Source organism: Mus caroli, unplaced genomic scaffold (genome assembly GCF_978045245.1).
Source record: "Mus caroli unplaced genomic scaffold, Mus_caroli_1 scaffold_18, whole genome shotgun sequence".
Taxonomy (NCBI): domain Eukaryota; kingdom Metazoa; phylum Chordata; class Mammalia; order Rodentia; family Muridae; genus Mus; species Mus caroli.
The window spans coordinates 28795251-28821239 of NW_028227273.1; the positions used below are offsets into that span (position 1 = coordinate 28795251).

At 48.6% G+C, this 25989-nt stretch overlaps 1 protein-coding gene across 1 annotated transcript; it reads right to left on the reverse strand.

Moving 5' to 3' along the window:
- Positions 1 to 112: 112 nt before the first annotated feature.
- On the reverse strand, positions 113 to 25933 carry Ddx11 (DEAD/H-box helicase 11). The gene is made up of 27 exons (XM_021185704.3): positions 25840 to 25933; positions 23757 to 23904; positions 21959 to 22204; positions 21454 to 21540; positions 21172 to 21329; positions 18381 to 18426; positions 17485 to 17592; positions 16227 to 16314; positions 15638 to 15843; positions 13897 to 14049; positions 13067 to 13113; positions 12666 to 12745; positions 11911 to 11955; positions 11726 to 11793; positions 8478 to 8516; positions 8160 to 8280; positions 7934 to 8056; positions 7426 to 7538; positions 3995 to 4067; positions 3442 to 3545; positions 2754 to 2903; positions 2458 to 2526; positions 2244 to 2344; positions 1540 to 1624; positions 1188 to 1266; positions 884 to 1038; positions 113 to 809 (listed from the first exon to the last, which is right to left on the reverse strand). The coding sequence occupies exons 2-27, from the start codon at positions 23898 to 23900 to the stop codon at positions 774 to 776; spliced, it is 2724 nt and encodes a 907-aa protein (XP_021041363.1). The 5' UTR covers positions 23901 to 23904; positions 25840 to 25933; the 3' UTR covers positions 113 to 773.
- Positions 25934 to 25989: the final 56 nt, after the last annotated feature.

The following is a 25989-nucleotide window of genomic DNA, read 5'->3' on the forward strand; positions in this document are numbered from 1 at the left end:
GGATGCAACCAGTGTATTGCCTAAGTGGCAAGGGCGCTGCCCCTGAGGTTGCTGAAGCTCACACAAGGGACAGCCAAAGGTGAATATAAAGGAGCTGGGCTCTGAACTGGGGCTCTCCTTCATGGGACAGCAGAAGAAAATGAAAAACACGGAGACACTTTTGCCCAATGACATGTCTTCGGGTAGATGTCTGAGCACAGAGTCCTGAGCAGCCATGGACAGGATCAATGCCTCTTAGTTTATGAGGAAAAGCAGAAGGAGAAAAAATTGTGGGACACAGAAAGGTCTATGGCCAGGGTCCAAGTCTTTGTGATGGTCCTTCAGAAAAGTCAAAGTTTATGTCAGCTCTTTCAATATCATGTATGTCCCTAGTTTTTCCTCAAAACTCTCTTCTGCACAGATGGTATATGTGTCATACTGCAGTGGGTCAGGCAATAATGCTTGAAACGGGGACATCTGTGCCAGAGATGGGAGTCAAAGGCCAAGAAAAGCTAACTGTCTCTAGAAAGGGCAGAGGCAGGTGAGCCTCACCTCAGACCAGGCAGAAAGCTGCTGCTAGCACAGCCACCTGGAGCCAGGCAGAAAGCTGAACCTGAGCAGGGAATGAGGTGTCTCGGGCCAGGTTCCTTCAGGGTGTTCTGCTGGCTTTTCTATGCAAGTTGAACACTGGAGTCCACTGTCTCTGGAAGGCTGGGGTACACTTGGCAGTCTGCACATGGTTTCTATCTTCTTAGGCCAAATACAAAGGCCAGGTCAAGCAGAGTATGAGACGCTTATACCAGATTTGGGTGTGACTTCTCTCGATGAAACTGCAGAGAGAAAAAGGCTGTGAGAAGCCCCATTTCAAGCCAGGGAGGTCTGGGGCACAGGGACAAAACCTAACCTTCCGCACAGCAGCAAATGCAGGCCCAAAGGTAGCTTTGACCTCCACTCGGTCTCGTATCCAGGCTGGCAGCTTCGCCAGAATAGAAGGACGGGCATACCGGTGATCCAGGAGCACAATGCTGGCAAAGTCCCTCTGGTGCCTAATGGCCCTGCCTGGGTAGATGCACAAGTCAAGACTCTTGAGTTCAACTCACCTACCAATACTGCATGTGCATAGGGGACCCCTCAAATGGACAATACAGCACTAACATCCCCCCTGCCTCAAACCATCCATCTGCACCCAGCAGCAGCCCCACACTTACCTATGGATTGGTTTATAGCCTTCATACACAGATTCTCTATCAGTACCGTCCCTGGCGGGGGCTGACCTTGTGGCCTAGGCTGAGAAGAAAACAGAAGAGGAAAGATTAGAATCGACCTTTGCCTGCCTTGTAGTCCAGGCTTTGGAGCAAGGTCAGGTTGCATGTCTGGTCAACAGCTTGTGCTACAGCTCATGCAGTAGAGAAGATCAAGTGGGCTAGGGGTACACTCCAAAACCTCTAGAGGAAAGCAACCATTTGTACAACAGGTCATACTGCAGGGCCTGTCATCCAGTCCTAGGGGGTAGCACACCGCTTCCTCCCTTTAACCCTCTGAAACACTACAGGTACTCACAAGTGTCTGATTCAAGTAGGCCATCTTCTCTTGCAGCTCTGGAGACTTAATGTTGGGATATGGCATCCCCACCATCACCACACACCTGTAGTGGGTCACACACACGGCCTAAGGCATCAAGTCAGCATGCAGCTATCACGGATATTTAGAACGAGTTACATGTGATTTCATGGCCTTTTAGGGTGTATGTGCCTATACACATGCGTGTGGAGGCCAGAGGAAGATGTCAGGTGCTGTCCCTCCGACACTCTTCACCTTATTCTCTGAGACATGGTTTTTCACTAAATCTGAAGTTCACACAATCCTAGGGTCCATGAGCAGAACTACCCAGGGGCCTGTCATCTCTGACACACAGTGCTTACTGGTAAATACAACCATGCAGTCTTTTGTGTGTGTGCTGCAAAGTTATTGCTGTGTCTTCTGAGCATGCATCCTCACTCACTGATCCATGCCCCATCCCTCCTACCACTTTTATGGCCCTCGGGTTCTCGCCATGGAGGTACAATTTTTAGCTCAGAGATCCAACCTAGGCAGAAGACCAGGATCCTAAGCAAGTCATGGCTCCTATTTCTCTGGTCTACACAGCCAGATTGACAGTAATGTCAATCCACCCACAGCCTACAGACCCCAAGCAGGCCATATGGGTACTGACCCTATGGCATGCATGCCTCGAGCCCCAGCAGACAAGAGGACACCACACCTACCGGCCCAGGTCATCAGAGAAGTTGATCCCCTCACTCATCTTCCCTCCAACCACAGAGAGGAGCAAGGCCCCTGTCAGATGGCCTTCTGAGTGACTGCAGCTCTGTCAGGGGACAATCACACCAGGGTTCCTGAGCCAAATCTATGAGTCATACAACTGTTCCCAGCTGACAGACACTGGTGGTCTCTGGATCCAGCCTCACTTCCATCTCTCACCATAATGCACTTGGAATACGCCATCAGCACCTGCTCCACCTGGCTCGCTCTTTTGGGCTCTTGAAATATCTGAGGGTAGAAGACAAGGTCTCCCAGCAAAAGGCTTCACAAGACTGATTCGTGAGCCCAGTCTGGGTTTGGAAGCATGTGGATGGAACATGTAGTCAAGCAACAGGGAATCCCCGTGGCTTGTGTCCCAGGCCTGCACTTGGTAGATGCCAAGTTAACAAGGTTGAGGGACCCTAGGAAGAGCTACAAGTAGCAATGTCCTCATAAACAGGCTAAGGGGCACTCACCTTTTTCCTGACAGACAAACGTGTCAGCAGGCCAGTCTTGTCCCAGTGAGCGTGTACCTGGCGCAGGTACTCATAGGAAGGGAGAAAGCATACCACACCTCCAGGGACCACATTGCACAAGTTACAGAGAATGCGGCCTGTCTCCTCCATCTGCAGAAAGCAAAGGGCTAGCCTAGAGCAGGTCCCACAGCCACACAGGATGAAAGCCGAGCAGCTCCCCGTGGTATCATGCAATGCGCTCACTACTGTTAACAGACATGCCCAACTGGGGCCTGTGGTGCCTCCTTACATTTATGCCACGTCCCATCACTGGCATCCCACAGATGAGAACCCAGACTCTGGGCGTCCCTGTCTCACGAGGGACAACAATCGGAACAAACTGGCACTGAGATGCCACACGAGTTGTGCCCCAGAAATATGTCTTCCCAGGATAGAGGCCAGGAGCAAGAACCCCCAAACTGGTCAGCCTTCTCCCACCCTGCATCCTCATGGGATGATAGGAGCTCTTTAGAAAGCATTTAGCAACCTACGGTGAGGAAGGCCATTAAGATCTTCCTTGATAAATATCTAAAGGAAGAAAATGACTCCACTCATGTCCCAGATGTGACCATCTGTCTCCATGCCAACGCTGGTGGTACTCTCTACCTGGTCACAGGCCAGAGAGGACAGGAAGTGGGTTAGCACTAACCATCTGAGGCAGCTCTCTTCTCTGGTAGGTGAATTCCAGCTGCTGGTTAGAGGGCCCACTGCATATAATAAGGGGCAAGATGTTGTCTGGAGGGATCACGTGACCTGGCGATACCAAAGGAAGGCTGAAAACTAGTGTCCAGGTAGGGCAGTTTCTCAAATCATTTCTCCAGGGCTGGTGAGATGGCTCAGTGGGTAAGAGCACCCGACTGCTCTTCCGAAGGTCCAGAGTTCAAATCCCAGCAACCACATGGTGGCTCACAACCATCCACGAGATCTGGCGCCCTCTTCTGGAGTGTCTGAAGACAGCTACAGTGTACTTATATATAATAAATAAATAAATCTTTAAAAAAAAAAAATCATTTCTCCAACTAGGAGCCAACAATTTAAAATGCACTTAGCTCTTCTCTGCACTGACACAGCTAGTGTAAACAATATGGTGAGCAGAGCTCAGAACCTGAGTCTGGGGAAGTGTGCTGGAGCAAGCCCACTAAGGTACCAATGCAGTGGTGTCCTCTGCCTTTGCCCCATCTACCCACCACACAGTGGCTTACCACAGGAAAACTCCACCACTCGCCCCGCTTCTACTCCAGAACATGCCAGCAGCTGCTCCCGAAAGTCAGACATCTGCAGCAATAACATGAGGGCCTTGTGACCTCAGAGCCTGGGGTTGTGTGTTCTTGTAGTGAATGTAAGAGAAGTCTGGGATAAGAGGCAAACCCAGTCAACAAGAAGGAACGGCTAATGACCCAAGCTAAAAGAAAACAACCGGTATGGACAGAAAACTTAGAGAAGAGCAGTGATGGAGTGTCGGGCCTTTCTACATGTTCAAATCAACAAGAGGGAGGAACACTACCTACAATACACAAAGAACTGGACAAATGAAACAAATCAAACCATGCAGTCAGGAAACAGAAACAAATCGAACAGCTCTCAACACAGGGAAAAGAAATGGCCAATAAACGTATGAAGAAATTCTCCCTCTTATTAGCCACCAGAGAAATGAAAACCAAAGCTACGTTCAGACTCCTGCCTTATCCCAACAGAATGACAGTCAAGGCTTAGAAATCTTCAGGAAGAGGGGAACATGGATTATGAGAGCCACGGGTGGAAGATAACATCAAGGGAAATGTCTCAGGACACATCAGGGCAGGTGACTGTGACAGATGAAATCCAGAGCAAACTCAAGGCAGTCAGAACTCCAGCATGGAGGTGGGACTGTGGGGACAAAGTCCCATCACTAACTGAGGAACTACTAGACCCTGACAACTGCTGCAAGGGGGAAAGCCAGTCTTCTTTAATGATGTGAGCTTCTAGTAAGTTGATCACATAAACACAGAAGGAACTCACTAGAGACTGACTGGGCAACACAGAATGGGCTGATGGAGAGAGGAGCTGAGGGGGAGGTGAGTATGTTCAAAACACATCAGATCAATGTCTCAAACAATAGGAATAGTGTTTAAATGGCAAGAAAAGAGAACAAAGAATTCTGGCAAGGATGTGGACAACAGGCCTGAGACATGGCTGAGGGGAATGTGAGCTGGCCTAGCCACCGTGGAAGTCAGTATGCAGCCTTCCCAAAACAAAACACACTGAGAATGCATCTTCCATATGTGCAGCTGAATAAGAAAATGAAATAAAAGGAGGAGGGCATGGCAAGGATTCTTACTGTAGATATAAGGGAGAAAGCAGGCTGAGGGAAGAGTCCGGGCTGAACATGGCCAGCTGACTAAAGCGGACTGTGAGAGGGGAGACTGGACAGAGAGCAGGAGAGGAGCGGGGGGGCTAAGATGAGTGGGTTATACAGGATTCAAGCTGGGGAGAAGGGAAAAGGAAGCCTAGCTGCTGGAAGGAAGAGTTTGAGGGTAGTGGCAGGGTGGAGTTCTGGGAGGAATCACAGGTACTAAAGGATTCAAGAGCTAGCACTTTGATGTGTTAACAGCCATTTAACCATTTGTCTCGGGACTCCAGAATATTGAGCCAAAGGACTCCAACATAATCACAGAGGTATTCCACATCAGTGCTCACCACTGTACTGAACACCAACCCAATTAGTAAAACAAACAAGATATCCATCAACAGAGGCTTAGACAAAAATAAATACATAAAATGTGGTATACAAGACAGGCTTTGTTTTACTGGGCAGTGATGGCACATGACTTTAATCCCACCACTTGGGAAGGCAGAGACAAATGGATGTCTTGAGTACAAGGCCAGCCTGTTCTACAGAGCAAGTTCCAGGACAGGCAGGGCTACACATAGAAGCCTGTCTCAGGAGGGTGAGGGAAGGAGGCAACTGAGGAAGATCACATTATGTGAATTAAGCTAGCTGCAGTCCTAGATTCTATACATGACATCATCACACACAGATGACACAGTCGAAGTGCTGTTGTCTAAGGGAACAATGGCAGGAAAAGAGGGGAATAGGGAGGAGAGTGAAATACTAGGAGGATATACTCAACGTATATACATAGACAAAATCTTTAATAAAAAACTTGAGGCCTGGACAGATGGCTCCATGGTTAAGAACCTTCATGGCTTTTGCAGAGGACCTGGGTTTGGCTCCTAGCAGCCACACGGTGACTAAAAAGAGTCTGTAAAGCCAGGCAAGGCCACTCATTACAACTACATAGTAAGAGCTGGGAATGCTGGTGTTTATACCTCTAATCTCAGCCCTTGAGAGGCAGAGGCAGAGGCAGATGATTCTCTTGTGAGTTTGAGGGCAGCCTGGTCTACATAGCAAATTCTAGGACAGCAGGGACCTCGTAGTAAAGAGACTGTCTCAAAACACACACACATCCTCAAAGACTACATAGTAGTGAGACTCCCATCTCAAAAACAAACAAACCAACAAGCAGAACAATAATGGCCACGCACCATGTGAACACCAAATGAAGACACACAAATCCCAAACCAAAAACTAAACAAAGATCTACATGGGCTTGGAATGTGCCTTGGTGGTGAAGTGTTTGCCCGGCACATACATGGTTCTCAGGTCCATCTGCTGTAACACAGAGAACACAACAGAAAAGTCAAAAAAAAAAAAAAATGTTCTAGCATCCGTTCTAGCAGGCAGCCAAGGCTGGAATCCATGCTTAGGAGCCCAACAGTCTAGACCATAAAATGCTCTCAAGATGAAACAAGGAAACCACCTTTGATCACAGAATTGAGAAAACTAGAGACAATGGGAAAAGAGAGTAGAAGTATCCAACAGAGCAGGACTGGGGTGAGCAGCACACTGGTGGAACGTGACATGTGTGTGGTGAAATGTCACACAGGTCACATTTAAATGCAGCACAGAGTGTGCTAGAATAAACATTTGCTGACAAGAATAAATAAACAGAGAAAAAAAGGAAATTATACCAATAATGTACAAGTGTGGTTTTAAGAACTATGTACATAAGTATGCAATAGTACACCAGCATTGACCCTTTGGTTCATAGAATTCTGACGTTAAAGCTTGTCTTTGACTTTTATATACTAAAACCAACTTTTCTTTTTTTAAAAAAAGATTTATTTATTCTGTGTAATTACACTGTAGCTGACTTCAGACACGCCAGAAGAGGGTGTCAGATCTCATTACAGATGGTTGTGAACCACCATGTGGTTGCTGGGATTTGAACTCAGGACCTTCAGAATAACACTCAGTGCTCTTAACTGCTGAGCCATCTCTCCAGCCCTAAAACTAACTTTTCAAAAGCCATACAGGTAATGACTTTCCAGGAGATGCAGGTACAGGGATGGAATGAGAGAACAGCATCTCCATGTGAGCCTGGGACTACAGAAGGGCGTTTTCTCAGAGAAGCCAACTCCAGCAACACAATAGCCACAGGGCTACCACCCCACCAGTCTAAAAGGCAAGGGCAGTGAAATGGCAGTGGCCCCTGGTAGGCACTGCTGAGCCTGCATGCGCTGGCCCATTTGTGTTTAGGGGCCCAGGGGACAGAGAAGAGAGACTGATGTGTGTCCTTCCCTGGTACCTTACCGGCTGCATGGTGCCACCTGCAATGACCACTGCTCGGCATTCCTTCATCACCTGGGCAAAGTGCACAGCTGGGTTCAAGAGTAAGAATTTAAGGCTGCTCTGACCCACACTGCCTGAAAGACAAATGACAAAGGAATAGAGCTGATTAGAGAATCTCAGATGATCTGTGGAGGCCAGTGAGCTACCGTCCTCCCTCTAAAAGAAAAGCATTTCCCTTGCCATTGGGACCACAGACTATGTGGAAACTCCGGTGCAAAGATAGTCTGGCCAGTGGCACATAACCCTCAGACAACAGAACAAAGATACAGTCCAACCCTATTTAACCACAACTGTGAGATTCTAGGTTCTGTAGGGACCTTGCCTAAGAGAACTCAGCACCTCTGAAACCCAGTCTCCCAGTCCATTGGTGGCTCCAGCCTAGGAGGCATGTGGTTCCTTCACATACAGAATCAGGCAGTATGATAGAGCCCTTTCAAGCTAGGCCCCTTGGCTACAAGCAGTGGATTACCTTGGCGGTTCACAATAACCCTGCCATCCTGATTGGCTGTGGTGAGAGCTGCCAGGAAGGCCTCGATGTGCATCAGTGGAGAGGCAGGCCGCAGGGCTACGCCCTGGCCCTCCTCCGGGGAGTCTGCAGAAGAGGGTAGGATGGGAAAGAGGGCCTCCCTTATATGGAGTCCATGCTTGCTCAAAGGGCCTGTGTCTGGCTCTCATCGCTCACCCTCCCAGCTCACCCTCAGTAGGCCCTGACTGCAGGCTCTTCAGGAACTGCTGGAAGCCAGCCAGACCTCGGTTTTCCTGAGAGTCTGAGGGGGATGGAAGAACCGCTCCGAAACATTCTGTGAAGCCAAAGAGCTGTGTCGGGGACAAGAGAACAGACAAAAATGATTAGAAACTGAATCAGACACCCAAGCCAGCCCACAGCCCATTTCCTCCCAAGCCAGGAATCACTCCACACTATGGACAGCGCAATCAGAAGCCTAGAATCCTCGGGCAGCGGAGTAAGGCAGCAGGGGTTCCCTGGCTCCTTGCTTAAGCAATGGGAAAGGTACCTTCCTGCTGAGCATGCTCTTCTCCAAGTACCGCTGCACCTGCAGAACCACGACAGGCCACTGTGAGAAGGAAGCAAACTGGGGGCTAAATTCAGACGGCCACCCCATACCACTGAAGGAATATGGCTCACTGCCCCCTCAGAGGAACCCAAAGCCACGTAACAAAGGGTGAGGCAGTGGACCACAAGAGGTAGCCTGGTCTTGGTTGAGCTAAAGGCTTTGAAGCACCACAGACCCTGAAGGGACGGTAGGAGCTTCACCTGGCCCTCCTCCAGGGAGGAGGCACCAGGCCCCTGTCACTAGCTGAAGCCCTCCATAGATTTGTGGCCATCAGTCATGTAAGGGCAAGGCACATAAGGTAGCCCTAACACCTCAGACCAAGACAACAGGAAAAGAGACATGACCTGTGGTCACTTAGGCTCAGGATAGAGATCTCTATGCTAATGAGGTACCTTTAGCCCTGGAGGGCTTAGCCAATAAGCTTCCCTTCCCAGACATTCCTCCCTGCAAAAAGGTATTTAATCTCAGGCCTAACCTGAGAAGTGGGGTATGGCTTTACAAATCCACTTTCCACCATGGCAATAAATGATTTGGAACCACAGACTGTCTCTTTTCAACGGGATGTGCCATGGGGAGCTATGGAACTGCTATCTAATGTCCCATAAAGGCCTCTCTGCGCTCCCAGGCACAACTGCCACCAAGCCTACAACAGCCATCAAGCCAAGGACTCTCACCGTGGGACCTCTTCCCCCAGTCCCCAGCCCTAGCCCTAGGCTAGACGTTCTCAGCTCTTCCTTGGCTCCCATCTAAGCCTGGATGTCCAAGAGCCTGAGAATTAGATGGCTCCAGCCTCATTTAAGGCCAGTGCCTTAAACTGCACTTTCCTACCCCAAGCAGTGCCTTGGTGCTTCCCGACAACCCAGCATGCGTGTTCTGCCTCTCCCAAGCAGCCATGCCCTATGGCAGAGCAGACCTAGGACCCACAACCCTACAAGAAATCTTACTGGTCTACTTTCTCAGTACTCACTACCCCAGTGGCCCTAAGATCACAGGGTTCCACAGGAGACCTCAAACCACAGCCTCACCACAGATGTTCCCACTCTTCGGGTCACCTGAAGGGAGTTCAAGACAAGATCTCAAGGATGAAACGGTTGGCTCAGCTATGAGAGCACTGGCTGTTCTCCCAGAAAACCTGGGACCTACACGATGGCTCACAACCATCTGTAATTCCACTTCAGCACATCTCCCTTCTTATGACCTCTTTGGGTACCAGGCATGCATACATGTGGTGTTCAGACATGCATTCAGGCAAAAAATAATAATAATAATAATAATTTTTTAAAAAAGGCACTAGCTGCATGCTGCTTCCTTCCAAGTGCCCATATGCAGACTGGGCCTTGAAGAAGAGGTAAGTAAAAACAATTCCAAGGGCGATAAAGACGGCTCACAAGCTTGCCACACAAGCACAAAAACCAGAGTTGGAATACTCAGAGAACACATAAAAGCCAGACTCAGCACTAAGTCTATAGCCACAATGCTCTTACTGAGAAATGGGATGCAGAGACAAGAAACACCCCAGAAGCCTGTGAACCGGGCATACACAGTGGCAAAACAATCAAGAGACCCTATCTCAACAGGGTAGAAAGCAAGGACTAACATGGGAAACTTGTCCTCTAGCCTGACAAACACTGTGGCATAGGCACACCTGAATTCAAAACAAGAATGTGTGCTGGCATACACATTAAAAAGACAAATCTTTAAAAACTAAAGACAAACAACCAAAAAACCAAAAGCCAAAACCATTCTAGGCCAGCCTGGTCTACAGATTGAGTTCCAGGATGGCCAGGGCTAGATAGATAGTGACATCCTATCTTGAAACATCAAAAACCCAAAATAACAGAAAATAAAGCCCAATCCTTTCCATCAGAGCAGAAAGGAGATGCGCCCGTCCAGGGAAGGTCCGGATGCAGTCTCCCTCAGTGCTCAGTCAGCTTGGTGCCTCGCCTCAGCTCAGCTCACAATGTAGGAATGGCAACTGTTCAGAGCTTAACAAAAGTGGAGAAAGGTACCAAAGATGACCAATAGGATCACAGTAATGTCGATGGCCAAAGGTTAGTTTAAGGGACGCTGATTTGAAAACTGGAAGGCAATCAGGGAGAGAGCAGGATCTAGGATGGGTCTAGCTGGGTTTCAACATTGGCCCCATCCAGCCACCCTTGGTTCACCCGAGTGTAGCTTGAGCCAGTCACTCTCCAGAGCGGGTATTCTGAGCCTGTTTTCCTGTTCTTTTGTTTATGTTTCAGGGTTCCTCTGTGTAGCCCTGGCTGTAGACCAGGCTGACCAGAAACACAGAGATCCCCCTGCTTCAGCCTCCTGAGTGCTGGGATTAAAAGTGTGCACCACTATACTGCCCAGCAGGTTTCCTGTTCTTTTTTTTTTTTTTTTTTTTTTTAGATTTATTTATTTATTATATGTAAGTACACTGTAGCTGTCTTCAGACATTCCAGAAGAGGGCGCCAGATCTCGTTGCGGATGGTTGTGAGCCACCATGTGGTTGCTGGGATTTGAACTCTGGACCTTCGGAAGAGCAGTCGGGGGCTCTTACCCACTGAGCCATCTCACCAGCCCAGGTTTCCTGTTCTTAAGTGACCATAGTATGTCCTGGCAGTGTGCTCAGAACAAAGGGACAGTATCCATGGAGGCTTAATTTAGACACACTGGGTTGTGGTATAGTGGCCTAACACCTGTGGGAGCACCAGATTTCAAAGGCTAACAGAAGCAAAGGTCTGTGCGTGCCATCCCACCCAAGGCTCCAGCAGGAAGACTGGCTGGGTGGTCCTAGCCACACTTTCCTGCTCGCCTCATACGGCACACCATGGATTATACGCTAAAAACAATTCCCTGGAGAAAGACTGGCAGAACAGAGATGGATAGGGAAGAAGAGGCTGTGTTCATCCCAAGGGATGCAAAGAGCAGGCTCCCTTTACCAAACCCCACAGCCCTGGCACAACCATTTGGCTACTGCTGTCCGGGTTAAAGACCTGGCAACTGCCTCGTCCTGATTTAGATCCTTGGGTGTTAGACTACTCAAGGACACTGATTTACACCTTATTTCTTCTAGGTATACTTGATTTGGTGCTAGAGGCAGAACACAGCAGACAAGTGCACAACAGCTGACCTCCTCCCCTTCCTCTCCTTTCAGTGCCTTAAGTCAGTCAAAAGGTGTTTAAATCAGAATAGACCTTTACCTTGAACAGGTTGATGTTGTCCACCTGGCTCTGAAAGAGAAAGTCGTTGATGCTCTTCAGCTCAGACCCTGTGAGCAGACAAAGGACGCTGGTTTTGTGCCTTACCAAGTCCTCTCAGCCCAGTACTATCTGGTAAGCTCGGGGTGGCTCACACCACCTCCCACCCTTGACAGCAACCTCCTCACCTGTTTGAGACAGGCTCTGTGTACTAGGATTTTGCTTAATGTTACCTAAAAAAGGGAATTCCAGTGGGTCACAGTGGCAGCTCTTCGTCCACTGCTGAGTTATAACTGTCCTAGCTTCATGTACTACAAGTAACATTCATGTTTCAGAGACATCTGTTTGGGGTATTTATAGCAAACAAAGGACACCCTAAAAAGACAGGAGGTGACAGGAACCCAAGGCCAGGCAAGAGACAGGATCAGAGCAGTCTCCCCACTGTCACTAAGCAGGACAAGGGAGAAAAACAGGATCTGCCAGAAGACGGCGAGCTGTGGCACAGGCAGAGAAGGAAGTGGAAAGTACTAACGTGGGACAACAGCTTGCTAGAAAAGCCTCCACCGACTTTCTGGAATATAGAACTCTGGAGTCAACAGCCTCCAGGCTCATGAGCGGCAGGCAAGTCCCACCTTGAGCTTTGGTTTTCCCTCTGTGAATGAAGTTTAAATCTCCTGGACTTCTCTTCTGCCAGTGTGTCTTAGCCAGTACACCATAGGGCTGTAACTATGCCACACAACATCGTGTCTTGCTTTACACTGTATGATTACATAACCATGCCGTCTTAAAGTGAAAAGGCTAAGGTCTCAACCAAGATAGAAACTAGGATTCCCTAAGGAATGAGCAGGATAGTGCTTAAAAGCATAAAACACCCAAGTGTCCTCATTGGCATTCAAGGAACAAGACCAACACAAGTGGCAGAGCCAGGGGATGATGCCCCTACCTCCCAAAACAGCCACAAACTTCTCCAGCAAGTACAGGATCTGCTTGATGTACATCAAGTTCTTGGCCTTTAAACGCTTCCTGAGGAAGAAGCAACAGAGCAGATGGTACCATTCTCCAGGATCTCCCTCCACCGGAGGCCACTGGACCTTTCTACCTAGGGCCTGACACACTGGGCTGTGAGCTACAAAGCCTCCAGCAGAGACCAAGGTTTTCAGCACCTGCTGCTCTATCCCAAAAAGTCTAGGATGTAGAGGGCATATACCAGGCCAGACCAATTCAGCCCATTCCTCCAAGACTTTGACATTAGCAGTAACCTCCTCCATTTGTGCTCTGGCAGGCTAATGTGGAAGCCACAGAGGCTGAGCCTGGCTAGACCTTGGGCCTCAGGTAGTTTCTTACCTGTATCTTTCCATGTACTGGAGCAACTGGGAATGGGCCTGGCAAAGCTGGAGAGAAAACAGAACAGCAATGAAGGCATCTCAGGATAGGATTAAGAGGATCTCTGCAGAGATCTAGGAAATGCCAGCCCAGGACACATGGGTGCCATCACAGTGATAGGCATCTGGAGAGTAACAGACAAAGGCAAAAGCAAAGCAAAGCAAAGCAAAGCACAGCACGTACAGGCAGGCCATGGGGCTGATGAGAGCTGAGAAGGCAAGGGAAGAGACTGACGCCTAAGGTCCTAAATCTCACAGGAGAACTGACCTGGGAGGTGGCTGATATCACACAGGTCTCCCGGTCATTCTCCTGGCTCACCTCGATTTGCAGTGTGGGTATAAGACACACAGCTTTGCCCTCCATGAATCCCAAAGCTCCCAAAATAAAGCAGGGAACGCCTAGCCCAAGAGAAAAGCATGAGACACACAGAATCCCTTTCAATGCCTGCCACATACCAGAGGAAAGTAAACAGGAGCCTGCGGAAGGAAGCCCTGAGCATTCCTCCATTAAAGGCCCCCAAAGCGCTCCTGGGAGACTACTGGTCTCTGATGCTACTATCCTACTAACAGAGAACTAGTGAGCAGCACCCTGGATGAAGCAGAGCTGAAGACAAAAGCAGACGCCCTCTTCAAGCTGGCTCCCAAGAACCTCACTCTACCAACGAAGAAGACAAGACAGGATTTCAGTTCAGATCACCCTCTACCAAGGCCCACATCCAGAAGACTTCCTGATCCAGGCATTTAAAGGAATGACCTATGCCACTCTGCCCAAAACGGGAGAGGCTGACCCACCTGGGAACCATTGACCTCTGTGCTGTGGATGTTGGTGATGGTGTCGATCAGGTTGTGAGCCTCGTCAATAATGACCACCTGGCCTTGCAGCCTGATTCCCGCAGCCTGTCGGGTGGCTGCATGCAGCAACATTGGGTAGGGTAGCACCACTAGCTGTAGGAAAAGGTGACAGTTGGATAGAGAAGCAACCTGTCTTCACAGAGCAGAAGGCTTATCCTGCAGTAAACTCTCCAGGCCACTGAAGTTCTAGTGGCATTGTTTACTTTCTTACTCAGACCTTGCGGATGGGGGGTGAGGACTCAAGCCAGAATGCCACAGTTCAGTATTCTGCCTGTTCCAACAGCCCTTTCAGAGGTTTTCTGTGGGATATCAACCATGAGGAATAAAACTGGAGCTGATCACCTGGGAAGGGGGAGGACTGGAGTCCCTGGAGGTGAACTGCATCCTCAGGCTCCAAAGTTCTTCAACTGACAATCACCAAGCAGCAGAAGGCCACCCTAGCCTCTGGCCCTAGGGCTGCTCTCTCAGCTCTGTGACTCTGGCATCGCATTTAAATGGCCCTTGGTTTTTCATCAGCTAAGTGAATCTGACAGAACACGTCAATGAGGGCTGAGGATAAAATTAACTTTGTAGGTATACGCTGCTAAGAAGATTTTCCCAACAAACAAGTGAGGGAGATCACTCAGGCGGTAAAGTGTTTTCCTTGAAAGCAATGGCTAAGTTTGAGTCACAGACCAATGGGGAAAAGGCAAGGAATATTGTTACCACTCAAGATCGCAGCAGCAGGGATGCACAGACAGGCTCACTTGCCAGCTAGCTTTGCCACACCCAAAGCTGTTCTCTGGCCTGCACACAGGCAGGCACACACACACACACACACACACAATATGAAAACCAGGTGCCAATATGGGTACCATCATTTAAGACAGTGAGAGAAGGGAAGAGAAGAATCCTGTGTTCTCATGTAGAAATACAGCTATTTCAGTGGGCTGTTATAAAGGAAAATGAGGTGAAAACAGCCTCCACATGTCAAGAACACACCAATCTCAGATTTTCTATATGGTGACAGCACTAGCTCACGCAGACATCTGGAGACAGGGGGAGTCCCTAGTTTGTCTGTGAATACCCACACACCGCAGGGACAACCAGGAGCAAGCACTGCATGGAGCTATGATTACCAAGAGTGATCTCTTGAAATCCACTTAAGTCTCTGCTTGACACAGATCTCCCAATGAGTGACAGTTTCAAGGAGGGGAGCAAGATAGCATGAAATGACCCACAGCGAACAGCCGGGGGCTGTCGATGGAAATCCGCTTTCCTCTCTGTATAAAGGTAAGACAAGTCTAACCAGGACAGTGTTGCCATGAGCTGGCTGGCAGGTGGGTACATGAGCAGGCCACCTGAAAAGCCATTTGGCTATTTTCGAGTTCTGGACTCTGCTCCTATGCAACGCCCTGTCAGTGTGGCTCCTTAGGATGAACAGCATGCTTCATGGATTCCTATGGGCTGAACACTCAATAACGCTAGCCGGCCTCTCGCCCAAAGCCACCGGGGCTCCCTGGCCTCTTCAAACTCTATGCTCTGGATAAGATAGCTTTGTGCCATGAGAATGAGATGCCAAGCAGTTGTCATGCTAATCTAGGTAGGGGCACCCTCCTCCAATGAAGAGGGATGAGGAAAGCCGCCTTCTGTAAGCCCCAGATAACACATGGACCACTTCCCCCTTCCCCAGCACACTCACCTGGGCTGCAGGGATGGCAAAGCGGCTTCCGTAATAGGGGCAGGCCCGGGCCTCCTTCCCAAGGGCCACAAGTTGTTCCATGTCCTTCACCTCCAGCAGAATCTCATCCCGGAGAAGCTCCATCTGCTCGTGGTTGTAGAAGGGGCAAGAGGTCTGGATCTTCTGTCTCTTTCTCTTTGCCTTGTCTTCCCCAGTCCCATTCTTTTCTGTGGTGGTACAGATAGGGGAAAGCAAGGGCAGGAAGGGGCTCAGCTACATCCGGGGTCAGGAGGAAGTACAATGAAATAGAAACACATCCGTTCACTTGGGCAGGGAACTGCGGCTTACTGTGGACTCATCACAACACGCTGGGATCCAAAAGGAGATGGCACAAACATGTCCAAGCCAGGTCCGTGACCCCAACCCTGACCCAGAAAGCACAAACACTCTTGCCCAAAGAGGAGCTTGAGGCAGAACCCAAGGCCTGCTTAGCCATTCTTTCTGGATAACACAGTCATCATGCCATGGCCCTGCTACAGACCCCACCACATTGCCGCCACTTCCACGCTGCCCAGTACCACACCTCACTACACAGGGTCCCTGTACACACCGCGTTTGCTTCTTTGCATGTCCACACAGCGGTCATTCATAAGTTGCACAGAACCCAGGTTTTTCACATCTTCATTCACACAAAGGGTCTGTAAGGCAGGAGAAGAGGGAAAGCAGCGGCTTTCATTTACCCTGGGAAAACTTCTACCACCAAGCTTACCCTCCGTCAATTCTAACTAGTGCCTCATCTTGACCTTTGCTTACAGAATGGACCATTAATATAAAATCTGACACTAAACTGCTCTAATGCCTTCCAGAAAGAAGTTTTTGTTTGTGCCTGAGCTATACCACACAAAACTCCTCACCTCTGCTGAGACTGAACCTGTTCTCTTCAGCATGCTAACCCACTGTGTGTCAGTCAGTGGTGATTACCTGTTTATGTTTGTGGGTATTCTGTCTGCATGTCTGACTGTGCACCATGTGCGTGTCTGGTCCATGCACCAGGAGGTCAGAGGAAAGCATAAGATGCCCTGGAACTAGAGTTATAGGTGACTGTGAGCTGCCATGTAGATGCTAGAAATTGAACCTAGGTCCTCCGAAGAGCAGAGCAGTCAGTGTTCTTAGCCATTGGGCCATCTTTCCAGCCCAAGTTTATATTTTTTTGAAGCAAGTTTCTTCAAAGTCCATTTGTGTATGAGTTTTTTAGGGTTTTGTTTAGTTAGTTGGTTTTGGGGTTTTGTTGTTTTGTGTTTGTTTGTTTTGAGAAAGGGTCTCACTATGTAGACCAGGCTATCCTCAAACTGAAGATTCGCCTGCCTCTGACTCCCATGTGCTGGAATTAAAGGCATGTGCCACTACACTGACTAAAATGAAATTGTTTTAATGTGCTGATATTCTGTTTCTTTCCCAACCAAAGGATGAGTTTTCTGTGTTTTTTGTTTTTTGTTTTCTTCAGGAACATTACTTGTAGTACGTTGTCAGGACTGATCATCTGGTCTTGGATAAGCAATGGTGTGCTCTTCCCTGGGGAAGACTATTTCTCCCACTCTCAGCATTTCTTAGTTCAGCTGAACATCTTTGATATTGAACACATACAGGTGTCTTTAAAGATAAAGAACATAAATGATGCTGTCTGAAGGCTATAAGAAGGATCCATGGCTCAGTCTGCATCTCCTGCACCCTTGAAAGAATAATCAGCCAACAAAGGAGCGCTGTTCCCATGCCCACCTTGCCTTCACAAACCTCTGTCTATGCCTAGGCCAAGAGACAAGACACGGGAGGAGGAATCTGTCTGGACAAGAATGCCTCCTTTTGCTTACCTGCCTAGAGCCAAGTGAGACTAGCCGGGTCTCCTTGCCAAAAGGGCTCTTCAGTACTTCCCGCACAAACTGGGCCAGCTGTGAGTGTGTCCGACTGCAGTAATAAATCTGATCAGAGGAAAGTAAAGGGATTCAAAGAGGGAGTCTTACTAGTCCATATTGGCCTGAGCTCCTACAGGAGGAAGGAGGGTGGTTACAAATGCATACTCCTGAGATGACAGAAAGTCAGCTCAGGTTACACCTGATGAGGGCCTAGCAGTGCCTAGGATCCAAGTCTCCCACAATTTAAACAGCCTCAAGTCTCCTAGGAGACCTAGGAGACCTTTGAAAAGTGAGTTTCCCCACAGTGCTAAATCTGGATGTGGCAATTATCCTCGACTCTCCGGAGAGCATGGAAAGGTTGGAGCCTGGGGTGCACATTCTGACTGCTCTAGGATTCAGCAGACTGAAGACAGGAGAACAAAGCACAAGGACTTTGCACAGAAAAGATACAGCTCGGATAAAACCACAGACTTAACCTGGAGAGGTGTCACGGCACACAAAGCTCACTGCGCTCCATGTACGTGAAACACAAGCAAGAAGAGAAACATGCCATGAGAGTCCAAGAGTGAGGACTCAACACTTGCTTGCTCCTACCTTGCCCTTACCACTGCCCACTGGAGAGGGAAACCCTGTGAGTCCTTGGCCCAGTATGGCTGTTCTTCCAAGGCCTCCCTTAGAGGCCTAGACAGTCAAGGGAGCAACAAGAAGCCATGCTCTTCATTTGGGAAGCACACACCTCAGAGGCTAGGGACTCTTCAACTCCAAGAGGCTGAGAAAGTGCTAAAACAAAGAGTCCTAGCCCTAGAGTCTTTCCTGTCCTCCCTCTAGAAGCCTCTGAGAAGTGGGCAACTTACCTTGGTTATATGTTCTTCCTCCAAGTCATCCTCAGCCTCGCCCACCCTAGGAGACAGACAAACATGGAAGTGAGTCTTCACTAAATACCTCAAAGTGCCGAAATGTGCTCTGGGCTCTCACTGACAAGCAGGTGGGCAGCCCTTTCCTCAGAAGTCAACAGGGCTGAGGGGCAAGCTCTGAATACAACACAGACATGACCCAGTAAACTGCCAAGCCCTGCTCCTCAGGACACCTCACACAAGCTCTATAGCTGCCTTCACTGCTGCTCAAATCTGTGAAACCTAGAAAACAAAGAGGAAAAGAAATGGAAAGACCTGGAGTTCTTTTTTCTTTTTAAAGACCTATTTATGTATTTTGTATATATGGGCACTGTCTAGATGCACATCTCTCTGCACTCCAGAACAGGGTATCAGACAGTTCAGAGCTGCCATGTGGTTGCTGGGAATTTAGGACCTTTGGGAAAGTAGTGAGTGCACGTAAGCACTGAGCACTCTCCAGCCCCAGACCTGCAGTTCTTAAAGCCACCTCACATACTGGAAGCCAAGATGTGATCTCTGACACAACAGCCTCACAGACCACTCTGCTATAAAATGGACTCCTCTGGGTTCTCCAGAGAACTACTGAGTCCTGCATGGTCATGGAAGGGACTGCATGATATGATTGATTCTCACCCCTGGAACAGAGCCAGCAAGGTGTGGGCCTCCACAAGCGTTGACAGTTGCTAGGCATGAGGTTTGTATAAAAAAAAAAAAATATATATATATATATACATTTTACTTCATGTTCCTCCTTTGGGAAATATTCTTCCTGCCAAAGTTATGAAGGAGGAGGGGATGTTCTCTCCGGGGAGTTGAGTACTCCACTATAATTAGAAGCAGCTCAAGTCCAGAAGGTGAGGGTGTGTCTAATGTCAGCAAAATGGTAAATGCTGAAACCCTTAAGGCTGTGGGAAAGAACTCTGAAAACAAGAATTCAAAAATATATAATTTCTCAACTATGTAAAATACAAGAATGCAAAATACTTGTATAAAGAGTTTCATGGGCCTAAAAGAACAGAGACAGCTTGTCAGATATTAAGGAAGGAGATAGAGATTTAGGTAGTGGTGAACACAGGGCAAGATCCCGCCCAACTAGCTTATTGCCAGTGCTTACAAAGGCAACCTATCTCCGAATTCATTTGCCACAGTTTAAAAAAAAAGTACTAGCTGTCCTTTCCTAAGAATCAAGAGGGTAAGATCATAAAATGCTGATTCTTGAAATAATTGAAGGGGAACCTGGGTAGATAATTGAATTGATATGTAAATAAAAGGCTGGTTTGGTCTGAGAGAGCTGTGCTATCTGGCTGAGCTGTCTGGTGATCTTCAGAAAGCTGTGATTCGTCTCTCATGAATTCATGCAGGTTCCTACAAACAGGCCAACCAGCACCCACCATAGCACGAGATAGGAACAGCAGGAAAACTGTCTTAATCCTTGCGCCATTGAGAAATAGCTGTGAGAAAACTGAGACAGGCAGACTCCATGACAGGTTTCAAATTGGTAGTTCGAGAGACTAGGCCTAGATCTCTGTTTCCAAGAACTGGGCAAGTCCAGGCAAGTCAGTTACTGGAAAAACTCCAGGCCTTGGGCAGCCAATCAGAAACTGCCCCACCATCAGAAGCTACCCCACCACCTGGCCTGAGGCAAGCAAGGGCAACAGGTCAACAACAGTTTCTAGGCTTTCCCAGGAACAGTTTCCAGCCCCACCCTCACCCCCCAACAATGGTTCTAGAATGTCCCTAGATATAGAGCTAACCAATTAAGATAAAGGTCACCTATCCTTACCTAGAATTCCCCTCATGTGCTTTAAATTGGGCCAGAAAGCTCACTTGGGGTCTCCATCTCGGTAATGGAAGACCCCAACATGTGAGTTTATGGGTGCCTAATCAGAGCCCTCAGACCTCAGCAGGCCTCACCTCCGAGTGACTTCACACACTACTGCTGTACTACTCCACTTTCCTCAAAGCAAACACGCCAGTTTCAAACTGGCACTGTGTTTATTTACTGCCGTTCTCCCAGTCTCAGAAGAAATGTATGCTCTTCATGGACAGTGCTACACCCAGCCCACCTCAGCTGGCTAATCAGAGTTCCCACACAGGTCCCCAGCAGGGAAGAAGTCTGCTCTAAAGGCCAAGTCAAGTCCTGCACCTCACCCTGACACCTGTATCTATGGCCACTGTGCCTATCCAGCATGAAACTCCAGATGGCAGCACTTGGGCCACCAGACTTCCTTCCCCCACTAGAATTAAGGTGGGAATGAGAATAAGAGGGCCTTCTGAGGAGCTGTGTGGTCAGCAATGATCAAGTCCCTCCCTTCTGTCTGGGTGTCTTGAGTCACTCACAAGTGTGGCTCATAAAATAAGAGCCTTCTGCTCATCTGGACCAGAAACCTTAAAACAATGTCAAACTGTGAGTCCGGGACTCTCTGACAAGTTAGGATCATGCATTCTACACATGCTTACCTTACTGGTGGAGAATACAGAATCTAAAAACAGGTGGACTATATCCAGGCCCAGCTCTCTCCTCCACTCATGAGCCCACAGCAATGGCCCAGACATATCACCTGACCAATCCATAGCCTCCAGGATTCCATCACTGAACTACAGTGGGGAAAACTAACTCAACACATACATGGGACTGTCACAGAGTAAAGGGTCAACCGTGGTTGTCACTAGCATTTATGACCGCAGGCTCTCACGAGTGCTCCAGCCTCTCAGGCTGAAGGCTGCAGATAGACAGGTAGCCACATCTCACCTGCTGCTGCCTCTTCTCTCCTCATCACTCTCATATTCTGCCAGAACCAGGTGCTCCTCGCCACACTCCAGCTGCTCCAGCTGCTCTGGTCCTGTCCCTGCATCCAGCATCTCCCTGCTGAGGCGCAGGAGAGCCTCAGTCTCCTCTTCCTCATGTTTCTGGGTAGGAACAAAGATACAAAGAGAAGTCTCACACTGGAGCCCCCAGCCGACTCCATGACAGACCTGGCCCCAGCACAGTGGGGTTCTGCCGCTCCGGTCAACCAGCCTTCCAGATGCTCACCGTGCGCTTGGCTGCAAACTTGAGCCTTCTATCCTGGCAGACCTCCTTCAGTCGCTCCTCTCGCTTCCTCCTCCTCACCTGCTCCTCCTGAAGGACAGGGACAGCAGAAAGAGACTCCTGCAGAGGTGCTACCCCAGGCTTTTCTCAGTAACAAACCTACTGAGGGAGCCCCCTCACAGGGTGCAACACCCTCCATTCTCTCTGCCCCGCTGCTCAGTGCAACGGGGCTACATCCTCTCTTTCTCTAAGGCATACAATAAAAACCATTCTTCAACTCTGTCCTTTCCCAGGTGAATGAAAAATGGAAAAGGCTTGCATCAGAAAGAGACAGCAATCTCATTGCAAGTTCACCCAAGGGCTGAGAGGCACCACCAAAAAAAATAAAAAAATAAAAAAAAATAAAAAATATATATATATATATATATCCTAAATCTTGTAATAAATTGAAAATAATCAATGAAATGTGTTTCCTGATCATTCCCTTTCTCAATCCCTCAGATCTCACCCTTAGCCTCTCCACCAGGTCCCTTTCTTCTTTCTTCTGCACAAATTCGGTGACCCAGTCAGGCTCTCCAGCAGGCCTCGGGGGGTCAGAAGGCTCTTGGCAAGATGAGGAAGTCAGGAGTGAGTTCTTCTCACTACTTGTAGGGCCGGATCCAGGCGCAAGGAGGCAAGCCTCTGCTTGCAATTTCTTCTGTTCAAAGTCACGGAGCCAGGAAAGGGCCCCACAAATCAGACTTAAGGACTTTCCCTGCAGGAATAAAAATGACCTCAAACCAGGCCAGAAGCAAAGCTTCCCAGATGACTTCCCCATTTAATAAGGACATCAAAGAAACCCTAGTTCTAAACATCAGGATGCTCTAAGACAATCCAGAATGGAAAGGAATTAGTAGTCACCAGAAACAAGAAAAGGAAGGTATAAAGCTTGGTACCAAGCAGTAATGAGCTGTTCTTAAGCTACACAGCTCCTTGTTCCAAAAGAACTTGTGTTTTGTTTTTTTTTTTTTTTTCAATTTACAAATACTGCAAGTTAAAATATCTAAACAATGGTGAGAGAAAAAAAATACATTAATCAAGAAATACAAAGCATGAAATCCCAAATTCTTGCCAAGGCCACATCTGACTCTAAGCTTTACAGCAACGAAGTCCAAACATACATAATGTTATTGTTGAAAATGTCTACTCTCCAAAACTCTATTCCTGCCTCAGGTCACACCTTCCCATGGTACCTTTCACAGGCTGACATGCTGTGCTCCTAACCCCAGTGGGTGACTCAGTTAACAGGAGGCACTTTAGGTGGGTCCTCATTCTTACAAGGACTGGAAACCACCCTTATGAAAAAGGATGATTCAGATGCAGACATGCAGGGAACAAAGGCACCATAAAAAAAAAAAAAAAACACAGGAAGAAGATGGCATCTACCAGACAAGGAGTTCTTACATAGCCCTCAGGAAGAGCCAAACCTGTTAGTATGTTGATTCCAGACCTGAACCTCCAGAATTGTAAGTGCTAGATTTCTGCTGTCCACGCAATCTGCAGTACTCTCTATTATGACGACTAAGAGAGGCACTATAGAGGAAGTTGTGGAGTCCCCCCAGGCTGTTGCCCCTGGGATCCATTTAGGTTCAAGTGAATCTTTAGAGCTAACCTTCTGTCTTAGGGTTTTAGTGCTGTGAACAGACACAATGACCATGGCAAGTCTTATAAGGACAACATTTAATTGGGGCTGGCTTACAGATTCAAAGGTTCAGTCTATTATCATCAAGGTGGGAACATGACAGCATCCAGGCAGGCATGGTGCAGGAGGAGCTGAGAGTTCTACATCTTCATCTGAAGGCTGCTAGTGGAAGACAGTTCCAGGCAGCTAGGATGAGGGTCTTAAAGCCCACATCCAGTGACACACCTACTCCAACATGGCCACACCTCCAAATCGTGCTTGGCTCCTTAACAGCACTCAGTGTCCTAGACCCTACATCCTAAAACAGTATGCTGAACCTGGGGAAAAGCCAACGTTTTCTGATGTTCCCCAACATCAAAGCGGCAGTGTGCCAGAGAAACCTCAAAAGTGTTGGTGTTGTAGTTTATATTGCAATTTTCAAGTCTCCGTTGCCATTAGCCACAGTGCTGCGTTTAGCAGTTGAATAGAGTAAGAGACCAATATGCAGAAAGAGAAACTGATGATTACGGTGCCCCCCCCCCTCACTTCTTCTCAAGGAAGGCAAGGTCTACGCAGGTGAACTGCCATGGTGAGAAAGGCTGCCTTCAAGTTGTCTGAGGGACACTCCCTCCTCCCTCACACTCACCGTGCCAGTTGGACTTTCAAATATCCCAATCTTGCCACCTTCCAAAACCTTGTAGAGCTCTGCCATGAAGTCTTTCTGGATAGGATAGGGCGGGAAGGGAAAAGGAAAATGGATGCCACCAATCTCCTGGTTTTCGTCAGCCATTGCCCTAGAGGAATAAAGAATGAACAAATGAACGAATGAGGGAGGAAGGGAGGAAGAAAGAGGGAGGAGAGGGGGAGAGGGAGGAGAGGGAGGAGAGGGGGGGAGAGGGAGGAGAGGGAGGAGAGGGGGGGAGAGGGAGGAGAGGGAGGAGAGGGGGAGAGGGGGAGAGCCATCTCTGCTGTCTGGCCAGCAGAGACCATGACAATACCAAAACCATACAATCCATAAAATGATGCTGGTCGGATACTGTTTTTGTAGGATCCAGCCCCGAAAGGCCTTGAGATGAGCCTCCTGTGCTGCTGCTAGATACCCTTCCAATAATAAGGCTTCCCCTGTCCAGGTGAGTGCTGTATGGAACCCAGCTGCCCCTTGGGCGTCCTTCTCCAGCAATCTTCTCTAAGGCCTCTGTAATGGGTCATTCACATGCCCAAGCTGCCTCACCTGCTCCTACGAGGAAGGCCTTAGAAACCTATGGGAAATGGCCAGGAATAACCAAGATTCCACAAGGTGCTAATTCACATCCATAGCAGCTCACATCTCCTTTTCTTCATCTCTTTCAACACAGGCAGCGTCATCTACTGATTACTGTTTCTGGCCTTGAAACACAAGAGCTTTCTGGGGCTCAAGGGTAGAAAGCTTACTAGGAAATGGAGACTGCTTGGGATATGATCCCTGGCACCCTAACGCCCCTAAAAAAAACAGCGGTTTATGAGAAATGGTAGTTGCCAACGTGTTCCTCCAGTTATTAGGGAAAGAAAAACGACTACCCAGGTAGAGAAAGCACTGAACAAAACAAAACAACAAAAACTAAAAGCCACACAACAAATTTAAGAAAATGCAGTAATAAAAAGAGCTATGCAACTGGAAAACCACTAAAACACGAAGAAAAGGGAAAGAAAAGTAGCCAACAAGAGCTGGAGAGATGGCAGAGAGGTTAAGAACACTGGCTGCTCTTCCAGAGGACCCAGGTTCAATTCCTAACACCCACACAGCAGCTCACAACTGTTTCTAACTCCAAGTTCTAGAGGATCCAGACATACAAAATACACATAAAATAGTAAGGTTTTAAAGGTAACCACAGATTCTGAGCATCTAACATGTGTTAAGCACTCTTCAGAGCCCCGCCCCCACCCCACCCCCTTCTTAATTTCACTTAACCTATCACGGATATCTTGACAGAACTGCTGGCTGGAGACACAGCTCACTAGTGGAGCCCTCGCCTAGCAGCTGCCCGGAGCTTAATCTACAACCGAAAGCGGCTGGGTGTTAAGGAGTAACATTAATTAAAGAAGAAAAAGCACGCATTTAACCCAGGTGCGAAGAGCTCTGCTATGGTCAAGCTCACCTAAGTACAACAGAGAACTTAGCAAGACTAAACAGGAGATTTCCTGAAATGATGCACAAGGAGGTGAAGAATGTCGCTGTCTGGGAAAACCAGGAACCCGGGCTGCGGGCAGCCCTGTACATGAGAACTGCAAGCTAGCCGGGATTTCAGGACAGGGTCCTGCATACAGGGACCATGTATTTATTATTTAATCCTACTTTTATGCCACTTCCATCACAAATGTGGTCGACTTCCCGAACTTCCTCAACCTTAAAAGGGGGGGGGGGGGGCAGTGCAACCGAGAATGCAACAGTATGGACCCTGAGGCACACTGCCAAATTGGATCTCAAGTTCATTATCAGTCAACCTGTGTCTTCACCTGAGTTCACTATATACAATAACCCCCTGAAAATCGCTTAAAACAGACTCCCTACATTTTAGAATCCAACGGGTTACATAGACTCACCGAAGGCGCCACTATACTTGGGCTGCCTCTCGCTCTAGTTCATCCCACGCCGCCTCCGCCCCCACGTCCCGCCGTAGGGCGCGCTCGGCTAACCCTGCCCCCTGGCAGCCTCCTCGGCTTCTGCCTTCGCTCGAGTGTGCCCTTCTCACCTCTCTGCCTTCGATCGCAGCGCTTCTCCCACGCAGCACCGAACTCGATCACCACCGCAGGACGGCCTCACTGAGGCCGGCAAGCGAGCCTGGCGGCCGCGGCTGAATTTAAACTGCAGCTTCACAGAAGGAGCATGCGCGCACGCAGAA

Coding starts and splice junctions, on each gene's coding strand:
- Ddx11 (XM_021185704.3), bottom strand. CDS start 23,900: ATGGCTGACGAAAACCAGGAGATTGGTGGCATCCATTTTCCTTTTCCC. Junction 12,746..13,066: donor CAGTACATGGAAAGATACAG/GTAAGAAACTAC, acceptor CTTCTTCCTCAG/GAAGCGTTTAAAGGCCAAGA. Junction 1,625..2,243: donor TTCTCTGATGACCTGGGCCG/GTAGGTGTGGTG, acceptor GACCCACTACAG/GTGTGTGGTGATGGTGGGGA.